This window comes from Syngnathus typhle, linkage group LG18 (genome assembly GCF_033458585.1).
Source record: "Syngnathus typhle isolate RoL2023-S1 ecotype Sweden linkage group LG18, RoL_Styp_1.0, whole genome shotgun sequence".
Classification (NCBI taxonomy): domain Eukaryota; kingdom Metazoa; phylum Chordata; class Actinopteri; order Syngnathiformes; family Syngnathidae; genus Syngnathus; species Syngnathus typhle.
In genome coordinates this window covers 5,172,068-5,181,637 of record NC_083755.1, presented here as the reverse complement: position 1 = coordinate 5,181,637, position 9,570 = coordinate 5,172,068, and the positions used below count along the sequence as shown (strand labels likewise).

Genomic DNA, 9,570 nt, shown 5'->3' with positions numbered 1-9,570 from the left:
ATTCTCGGATTTACCTCAAACACATGAGCGTAGCCTAGTGGTTCTTCCGTGGACGACAGGGCTTAGTGAACCATAGCCGCACGGTCGTCAAATGTATATTTTATTTCTAGCTTGACCTATAGTCATTGTACAATATGGATTTTACCATGCGGTGTAATTTAAAGCGATTACATTTCTGCTAAATATCTCACTTGTTGCTGAACCTCACCTTTTATTTAAAATTCCATTTTGTGACATCTGCCATACACTACCAAGTGAAAATGCAAGCAATATATTTTTTGATTGTACTACTTATTTTGAATTTAACAGACCTAAGGCATTTGATAATGAATGGTGTGCACTGTACAGCATAACAAAGCAAGAATACAAATAGAAAAATGTTTATAAAAGTTTTATTCTGAATCAGGGAATGCCATGACAAACAAATATACTAACCATATAAACATAACTGAATTATTTTCTCATTTAATAACAATTCTAAATTGAAAACTCCCTGTTCTGTATGAACAACAATTTAAAAAAATTACACAAGCAGTCTCTCAATAGCCAATTGGACACTCTGGATTTGGGGTTTCAGCTGGGAGCCCTCCTTTATGGTGACCGAGGTAGCGATGACGGCTCGCGACGCCCCACAGGCTCGGCCCAGGGCTTGTTTGGAACGTACAAACACATACGGGACGTTTTTGTCCTCGCAGAGCAAGGGAAGGTGGAGGATGATCTCCAGTGGTTCAGCATCAGCAGCCATGACGATGAATTCCGCAATTCCTCTGTTCAGGGTCTTTGTGGCTGGGAGAGAAAAAGCATAATAAATGAAACGTCAGTAACCCTTTATAAGAGTGTTTCCAAAATTTGATTGAGACAAGGCGCATTTGAACTGAGCTGCAACATTTTTAGGATACAGCAGGACCAGATTAACATAGCCAGACAAAGATATTTTATTAAAATTTCCCAATTTTTCCCAGATAAAAATAAACAGCCGCACCTTCATTGGCCCCCTTCCTTATCTGCTTGTAGTTGGCGGCTTGTTGCACCAAATCCAGGATGGTTTTGGTGAGTACGGCGTCGGCCAGCGGGTAGGCCTTGGGGTTCACTGGAGCTTCACTCTGCACACAAAATACACTTTTTTAATCCAAATGTACATCTTGTTCCGCAGTTATCTTAAAGTTGAACTTCCCTCAATGGTTTAAACTTTGACGCTAGTGGTTAGCATGCACATGGTAATAGCATGTTTGCTCCATTCAACAAAACCCTCACCATTGCGGGTCTTGGTATTTCTTCCCTCTCGGCAAAATGCTTCACGGAGGAGTATTTCCCTTTTGGTAGGGATAGTGGATCAACAAAATGCGAAATTGAGAGATTCGCTCTTTCACTGCTACGAAATGCGCAAATGTTTCAACTTGTCGCTAGCTGAAAGGTTTGCATCACGTGTAGCCTAATGTGCGTACGCAGTTGCTTGCGGAATCGGAAATGGAACTTCTTCTTCAGGTGCCTCTTCCTGGTCTCACGACGGTGCGTTTCCGCCACCTATCGGTTTGGAATAGAACTGCTACAATTGAAAGATTATACAACTTTTCTTTTTGTCTGTTCACTTGGATTATTATATTAATAGTTGCTTGACGTTGTATCCTCTGTTTTGTTTTGTTTTTACATTTTGATTACATGGAATTTATTATTGTACGTGTTATTGTTTTAAAAATAGGAGTGCGTGACCAAGCCACTCTCCATACCAGTAGATGGCAGTAACAAATTACACCAACACGACGAAGAAGATGTTGAACCCAGTAGGGCACTTTGACGCCGCCATATTACCCCGTCGTCCTGGTTTGAAGGAGAGAGCGAGGGGAAATGAAAGGGTTCCGGGGACTCACGCATTTATCGGTAAGGACTACTTGTAAAACAAACCTCTGTTATTTAATGGGTACGGTTTCTCACTTTGTCGCCGTCTTTTTCACGGTTTGTGTGGTGAATTCTTCCAAGTTCACGTCCCGACTCGCTGTGGGAACTGGGCTGTCACCTGAGAACCTCACGAGGACTGCCTCTTCCTTGTTTACCATTTATGCTTTATTATAATGTATAATAATAGTATATAAATTGATATTCACAATAGACAGGATGGGAAAAGTAAACGAGAAAAGATCCCACACAACTTTAGATCATTTAAGATAACCTTTCTGTGCTTCTTATCAATATAGGTTCAATGAGTTGAGAAACAAACTCATGTTTAGTCATTTCAGAATATGTGAAATGTTCTACCTATCATCCCACCTTCCATTTACTATTTTCTCAGACCAGGCTTTACGCGGCGCAGGCTGCCCGTAAGGTGGAGACCACCAGGGCTGCTGAACATGTTAAATTTCAGCCGCAAGATGTGCAGGTCAGTGGTTGTTGATGTTGGTTTTCTTCTCCACAGAGACGCTTCTATGCAGCTGTCAAAGCAGGCCGCTCTCTTGTTGAGCCCCTGGGTGGCCTCAAGTTGACTCCAGGGGCTGCTCACTCCATCCAGGATGTTCATGTATGTTGCGCAGTGAGGAGGAAGGCTGGGTCCGGACAACATAGTTCTGTGTTATGTTTGTAAAATATGTTCAATTTTATTTTAAAGCTGTATTACCCAGCTCAACTTTCATCTTCCCTGATGAAAATCATCTAAAATTGCTCGTTGTCCTCTTCCAGGTGAGCCGACTGCCCAGTGGACTGGTGATCGCTTCCCTGGAAAACTACTCACCAGCTTCCAAGATTGGTGTGTTTGTTAAGGCTGGCTGTCGTTATGAGACCCTTGACAACCAGGGCGTTACCCACGTCCTCAGGCTGGCTGCCAACCTGGTATGATGCGTTGCTACAATCGACTGTCAATTTTTTTTCCCATTTTAATCTCACACTGTGTACAGCTCTGCCATCAAAATCTAAAACCTAATAATAATAATTGACGCATCCTGTATACTGCAGATGCCAAAACATGGCAGTAAGTGGAGTTTAATTGTAGTGACTTTTTTCCAGACTACCAAAGGAGCTTCAGCTTTCAAGATATGCCGCGTTATCGAAGCTGTTGGAGGTAAACTGAGGTCAGTGGCCATGAGAAGAAGAAAAGAAAACAAAAAAACATTTTTGGTATTCATTCCTTTTATTCTTTTTCACATTTGTGCCTCTCTAGTGCTTCTTCATCCAGAGAGAACATGATCTACACTGTTGACTGCTTGCGAGATGACATGTGAGTAAACACCGATCATGCCAGATTATTTTTTCTCCTCAAAATTCAGATTTCCATCATTTTCAAAATTTCCTGACAAATTCAAGAGCATTAGGTTATGTGCAAGTATTTTATTTTAATGTCCTTGTTCAATAGCGACACAGTGATGGAGTATCTGATCAATGTGACAACGGCGCCAGAGTTTCGCCCGTGGGAGGTGTCCAATCTCACACCCAGGGTAAAGGTTGACAAGGACCAAGCAGGACAGAGTGCTCACATAGGTGAGTGGCTCAGCTTTCTCACATTACACACATGCAAATTATAATATTGAGCTTGCTGTCCTTTGTTTTGTCCCAGCTGTGGTTGAAAGTCTCCATGAAGCCGCCTACAAGAACGCTCTGTCCAACTCCCTTTACTGTCCTGACTACATGGTGGGAAATATCCAGTCTGAGCATGTGAGTAATGTCCCTCTATTCTACTTCCTGATAGTGTCAAGCCCAGCTCTTAACTTGATTGTTGCTCTCTTTTGTTTTCAGCTTCACCAGTTTGTCCAGAATCATTTTACAAGTGCAAGAATGGCACTTGTTGGACTTGGTAAGGACGTATCGTAGTTCCTGTAACCTTCTAGTACACTTGGAATTAGAAATGAATAAAAACAAAAAGAGCTTCAATGGTGTCTACAGGTGTGGATCATACCATTCTGAAGCAAGTAGGAGAGCAGTTCCTTAACATCCGCGGTGGCGGCGGAACATCAGCTGGCCAAGCCCGCTATCGTGGAGGTACGGGATACATTGAACAATCTTGACAGGCTCCAATTTGACCATACTAATCATACTTATGTGGAACGCAAGTCATATTATAGAATTCATGATGTCAGAATAAGTCTTCCAACTTTTTTTTTTTTTTTTTTCTTGTATTTCTGTATGCTCTCCAGGTGAGGTCCGGCTGCCGAGCACCAGCAGCCTGGTCCACTCTGCCGTTGTGAGCGAGGCAGCAGCTTCAGGCACCAGTGAAGCTGTGGCCTTCAGCGTTCTGCAGCACCTGCTGGGAGCTGGTCCGCGGATCAAGAGGGGCTCTGATGCAACTAGCAAACTAGTGCAGGGGGTTGCCAAGGCAACTGCTGACCCCTTTGATGTGAGCAGTTGCCTGATAGGCACACAACGGCCTTGGCGTGAAACTGCACTCCCCCTCCCAATTTTATATCCAATTTGCATTTATTATTATTTTTTTATCTTGACAGGTGAGTGCTTTCAATGCCAGCTACTCTGACTCTGGGCTGTTTGGAGTCTACACCATTTCCCAAGCAGGATCTACCGGCGATGTAAGTATAGTCATTGCCGCGATCCGTCACAATCTCCAGCAGCACGTCCCCAAATATGAGAAATATTGTTATATTTTTGCGTGCGCTGCAGGTCGTCAAGGCCGCTCTTGCTGAGGTGAAAGCTGTCGCTGAGGGCGGAGTCACAGCTGCTGACCTCACTCGGGCCAAGTAAGAAACCTTGCAATTGGAAGCATTCAACTCACGCAATTGTTTCCCTTTATAATTTACAAATATTTGAAGGGTGAAAAAGTTTTCAATCGCCTTGTATGCTTGAAACTGTCGTTGAGCGACCCTTGTTTTTTTGTTGTTTTTTTGTGGAGGATTTCCCTCAAATCTCACATGCTGATGACTCTGGAGACTTCAGAAGGTTTGCTTGAGGCCATGGGCACTCAGGCACTGGCTAGTGGCTCCTACCAATCCCCGGAAGAATTTGCCAAAAACATCGACAACGTCTCTTTAACGGATGTGGCCAACGTAAGAGCCTTGTTTGCTTCTTTATTTGTGCTCCGATAAATCTTTGTGGATGACAATTTGTATTTTTATCGTAAGTCACACTTTTCTAGTTTGGTTCAGGTAGTCGCGCATCACACCAAGATGCAGTAGTAGTAATTTGTTGCATCTAGTATATTTATAGAATATTTTAAAATAATTTGTGCAAAATATAGAATGATCTTAAATGGTAAAAGTGTACCGAATAAGTGTATATGTGGCTGAATTGCTTATTTCCTCTGTGGCTGAGGCTCATTTTAATGATCCTCATTTTTGCATTTATTCCCAGGCTGCAAAAAAGTTTGTGTCTGGCAAAAAGACCATGTCTTCCAGCGGGAACCTTATCAAAACACCCTTCGTCGACGAAATTTAAAACCAGCTCTTGCTTCCACCACCTCCTCGGCTTGTCGTTTCACTTTGGAATATGTTTCCTCCACTATAACAGAAATGCGCCGTTCCTGCACTGTTGGTCTGAGAGGTGTCCTCTGGGTCTTTATATATGTTAAGATTTGTTTTGGGGTCATCGTAACATCATTTCTCATTTGCCCACATGCAGTTTAATGTATAGCTCATGTAAAAAAATAATGGATAAATTCTATCTGCCTGACAGAGTTGTGGTTTGTCATGTCGCTGTTCATAAGGTCTCTATATAATTAAAAAGAAATGTATTACAAAAGCCAAATACCTGATGAAACTGAGTATGTATTGCTTTGTTTTTTCATCAACAGGGTAGTTGAAATACACAAATGCAATGTGATTGAAAACTAAAAACCACAGACTTTTTGAATAATCCGGATGTATGTATTTCATCTACGACTTTGGATACACGCTCCACGTTCAACTTCGCATCAAACGTGGCAAGTAAGAAATACTTGATTACAAACAGAAATCAAATTTTCAGGCTATTTCTTCTTTCAACCTCTCATTGTGTCAAGTTATTAACATGGTTAATTTAAAAAAAGTCTCCTTTATTACCTTGCGTTCAGTGTTTTCTATATTTTATATAGTTTACATAATTTCATATAATATTTGTTCATTTTTTTCCCCATTAATAGGAATTGACAGTTAATGCTCACTGTTTTTTTGTGTGTGTAAATTTTCTCTTTTATTTTATTTACTCGGTTCATATCAAACGAGATTTGGGTGTACCTGAAGTAGCCGCGGGGCACCTCCTTCCCGTATGATATCGCGAGATTTCCCGTTGACAGACGCGAAGAAAGCAAGCTTGCTGGATTTGAGTTTGTTTTTTGCAGCTTGAACGCGTCCTCTTTTCGTGAAAAAAACACTACGTCGTCTAGCCTGAACGTATTTAATTTATTTTAAAAAATAGTAATAGCGATAAAGAAGTGAACTAATATTTTGTTTTTGACAATTCTATAACAAGGGGAGAGTGTTACGGCGGGCTGCAGGAAAGTCGACTGCATCGATTTGGTGTGATTGCAGAATAATTGTAGTGGCTAACGCATCCACTTTGTGTGACTAATCCAGGCGTCTTTCTGGGAAAAGTTGCCGGGATGGCGGTAGGTGAAAACAGGCGATGAATCCCCTCCTCCGAGGGTTGCATGGCAAAATCATCTGGAGGAATAAAAACGGTTGTTTTGGATGGAGCACTTTCACACTGTGAGATTCAACGCCATGAGCGTGATTCACATCTAGCTGTGGACACTTGAGGTGGGATCGAGCCACAAAGACCGGACCACCAGCACCACCTGTGTGTGTCCACGGACATGGATAAACTGACTGTCATATCAGGATGTCTCTTCCTCGCTGCAGAAGTCTTCGCCATCGCCAGCATCGCGAATCCGGACTGGATCAGCACCGGAGAATCAGCCGGTAAGAAATCATCTTGCAAAACTTTTACTACTTCCCACGTCATGGCAGTTTAAAGGAGTCCACTTATGGAAAATGGAGTTTTAAATGATTGTCTCTAGAGTGCATACCCACCCAAGTTGACCAAGTACAGCGCCGCCTAGTGGCGGATAATTGCGGCTATTTATTCACCTAGTTGCTGTTTTATGCTTTTTCCAAAACGCACTAATGCCACAAGATGGCGCCAAAGCCCTGTACAAATTAAAGGTACATTGGTAGCTTAAGTTACAAGTGCCTCAGTTTACAGGTTTTTAAGATCAAAAGTACTAGCAGTATCCCTGAGTACTCAGTGACTACTCATGTCTTACACAGTAAATATGACTGTGAAATCACCGTCCTTTTTGTTGGCTTAATTATCCGCATATAATAAAGGCGGGAAGTGTTATGACGGAGAATGTGTGACTTTTAATGAGGTCTCTTGGGAGGGTGAGATCTTCCACCTGGAGGATTCAAGCCATGTGACTCATTTATTTTGACTAAAGGTGCTCAATGTACACAGAAGAGAAAAAGTCAACTCAATGTTATCGAATGATTAGTAAGTTATCAATGATAACACTTGTTTTTCCCCATCCAGGCTCTCTGACTGTCGGTCTGGTCCGACAGTGCCAGACCATTCACGGCCGAGATCGGACGTGCATTCCCCCTCACATGCCCCCGGAGTGGGTCACAACCCTTTTCTTCATCATCCTGGGCATCCTCTCGCTGACCGTCACTTGTTGTCTGCTGGTCATGTCCCACTGGCGTCGTGAGGTCGTCCGATATGCACGCTGGATCGCCTTCACAGGACGTAGGTGTCTCGCCGCTTCCTCCTTCCTCAATTGCAATAATGGCCAGTGAAAGACAACGTCAATTTATTTTGTATTGTTGCTTTATTTGTCTTTGTAAATCTGGCAACTTTTTAATTCATATGACCTTTTGAGCTACTTGTGGAAGATGGTGTTAGAATTATGAGATCTTTAGGGAAAAAAAAAATACTGGAAGGGTCTCTGGCCTTAAACAGTGCGCATAGTTCCTCCAATATTTCCCCACCGCAAGTGTGAATCCCTCATGTCTGACAATTCTCACGCTCTCCTCCTTGTCTTACCTCAGTTGTCCTCTTCTGTATGGCCGCCCTCATTTTCCCAATTGGCTTCTACGTCAATGAGGTTGGAGGACAGCCATACAAGCTGCCCAACAACACCGGGGTGGGTTCTTCCTATGTCCTCTTCGTTCTGTCCATATTTTTCACCATCGTGGGCCTGCTGTTTGCTGGGAAGGTTTGCTTACCCGGCTGACGTACTTTACACATGGGAACTCTTGGCCATTTGGTGCCCGAAAATGCAGACTCTTTTTTTTCTTTCCCTTTTCGTGTCCTCATGGGAGGCTTGGCACAAGACTTCCGATACATCCGTCCATCTGTTTGCTCAGAGGGAGTGAGTGTCGTCCTGAAGGAGCGGACATGCAGGGGAATTTTCCAAAGATGGATTTAAATAAGGGCGTATTATCAACCATCTTATGAAGGAACCAGATAACCTCTCTCACCCCGTTTACAAAAACTGGGACGAGTATGATTGTAAAAAGCTGTTGTATGAGCAGCACAATCCAATCTGTAACAAATTCAGTGACATTTTTGTATTTATTTTCTTGTTTTGTAATTCTTTTTGAGTAAAAAGTAATATATTCCAGTGCATAGCCACCATTAACATGTAGGGATCAAACTGCCTTATAAATGTGTATTCGTTTTGTGCTTTAGGATTTTCTTTTTTGTCATGGAAACAAATAACTGAATACAGTGAACTCCCGCTATTTCACAAATAACTAATTACAGTTAATTAAATACAATGTAAAGCATTCAACTCTTCACATTTTTGCTTCAATTCATGGGTATTGTCCTGCCACGTCTGGCCACCTGGGGGCAGTATAATTCAGGCGTAGTCGATGTACAATCACTCTTAACAAAGGATAAAGAATACTGTATATGCCTGTGAGCATTGTTATATTATCGGTCAACATGTTCCCCCGCACTTTGTATTCAAATATCAATTTCTTTAAAAGCGCAAAAGGGTGCGATTGCGAAAGCCGATACCACAAATATGTGGGGGTTCACTGTGTTAGAGAAAAGTTGTTTTTTAGTAAACAAATAAATCTATTTTCTGTGTCATAATGGATATGACTCAGGTGTTGTTTTTTAAGTTCAAGCTACAGTGCATTGCACATACTATTTTACTTTGTATAACATATGTATTCATTAGGTCCATAAGGTTGAATTGAGTCAGGTTATTGTGTTTTCTGTATCTGTAATGAGGCCGAGCCTCACCATATCCTCACACCTACTCCCCCTCCTCTTTTTGTCTGCACAGGATCTTAAGGTTGCCATGGGAACATCATAGGATATGGCAATAATGTATCTTTATGAAAGGATCCAGCAGCAGGAATCCAGTTTGTGTGTTGTGTTTGTGTGTGTTAAAGTTCCCGTGTAGCGTCACCAAAGTTCTCTTTGACAGACACAAACATGGCTATTTTAAGGCCGGTGAATTGTTTCATGCGAGCGAGCCAATTGAATAAGTGAGAGCACATGGAAACAGGATTTATCTTTAGCTGCTCGTTTATTTGCTTATTTTCTCAAGCACAGACAAACACACAAAGCCTTTGATTGGGTTTGGCGCAGATGGGAAAAAGAATGTGAGCGACAGACTTTATGAGATGTGTGCAACAAATGTGTGTCACT

At 42.1% G+C, this 9,570-nt stretch overlaps 3 protein-coding genes across 4 annotated transcripts; 2 read left to right on the top strand and 1 right to left on the bottom strand.

Moving 5' to 3' along the window:
• Nucleotides 1-376: 376 nt before the first annotated feature.
• On the bottom strand, nucleotides 377-1,475 carry LOC133142929 (NHP2-like protein 1). Its single transcript, XM_061264586.1, has 3 exons — nucleotides 1,255-1,475; nucleotides 983-1,103; nucleotides 377-786 (listed from the first exon to the last, which is right to left on the bottom strand). The coding sequence occupies exons 1-3, from the start codon at nucleotides 1,255-1,257 to the stop codon at nucleotides 524-526; spliced, it is 387 nt and encodes a 128-aa protein (XP_061120570.1). The 5' UTR covers nucleotides 1,258-1,475; the 3' UTR covers nucleotides 377-523.
• A 247-nt stretch (nucleotides 1,476-1,722) lies between these two features.
• LOC133142925 (cytochrome b-c1 complex subunit 2, mitochondrial) lies at nucleotides 1,723-5,676 on the top strand. 2 transcript variants are annotated; one of them, XM_061264576.1, is made up of 14 exons: nucleotides 1,723-1,878; nucleotides 2,411-2,512; nucleotides 2,671-2,820; nucleotides 2,995-3,059; nucleotides 3,149-3,205; nucleotides 3,341-3,465; nucleotides 3,542-3,639; nucleotides 3,721-3,778; nucleotides 3,868-3,963; nucleotides 4,119-4,318; nucleotides 4,425-4,505; nucleotides 4,597-4,673; nucleotides 4,826-4,979; nucleotides 5,284-5,676. In XM_061264576.1, the coding sequence occupies exons 1-14, from the start codon at nucleotides 1,846-1,848 to the stop codon at nucleotides 5,365-5,367; spliced, it is 1,380 nt and encodes a 459-aa protein (XP_061120560.1). In that variant the 5' UTR covers nucleotides 1,723-1,845; the 3' UTR covers nucleotides 5,368-5,676. The 2 variants fall into 2 exon arrangements, with proteins under 2 accessions (XP_061120560.1, XP_061120561.1); XM_061264577.1 differs by lacking the exon at nucleotides 2,411-2,512 and adding an exon at nucleotides 2,288-2,374 and having other exon boundaries at nucleotides 1,724-1,878.
• A 600-nt stretch (nucleotides 5,677-6,276) lies between these two features.
• On the top strand, nucleotides 6,277-9,008 carry LOC133143187 (uncharacterized protein C16orf52 homolog B-like). Its single transcript, XM_061264976.1, has 3 exons — nucleotides 6,277-6,827; nucleotides 7,438-7,650; nucleotides 7,953-9,008. Exons 1-3 carry the CDS (start codon nucleotides 6,722-6,724, stop codon nucleotides 8,135-8,137), a joined length of 504 nt encoding a protein of 167 aa, XP_061120960.1. The 5' UTR covers nucleotides 6,277-6,721; the 3' UTR covers nucleotides 8,138-9,008.
• The last annotated feature ends 562 nt before the right edge of the window (nucleotides 9,009-9,570 follow it).

Coding starts and splice junctions, on each gene's coding strand:
- LOC133142929 (XM_061264586.1), bottom strand. Junction 787..982: donor AAGGAAGGGGGCCAATGAAG/GTGCGGCTGTTT, acceptor TTTCTCTCCCAG/CCACAAAGACCCTGAACAGA.
- LOC133142925 (XM_061264576.1), top strand. CDS start 1,846: ATGAAAGGGTTCCGGGGACTCACGCATTTATCG. Junction 3,206..3,340: donor GACTGCTTGCGAGATGACAT/GTGAGTAAACAC, acceptor CTTGTTCAATAG/CGACACAGTGATGGAGTATC. Junction 4,506..4,596: donor AAGCAGGATCTACCGGCGAT/GTAAGTATAGTC, acceptor CGTGCGCTGCAG/GTCGTCAAGGCCGCTCTTGC.
- LOC133143187 (XM_061264976.1), top strand. CDS start 6,722: ATGGATAAACTGACTGTCATATCAGGATGTCTCTTCCTCGCTGCAGAA. Junction 6,828..7,437: donor CAGCACCGGAGAATCAGCCG/GTAAGAAATCAT, acceptor TTCCCCATCCAG/GCTCTCTGACTGTCGGTCTG. Junction 7,651..7,952: donor CTGGATCGCCTTCACAGGAC/GTAGGTGTCTCG, acceptor GTCTTACCTCAG/TTGTCCTCTTCTGTATGGCC.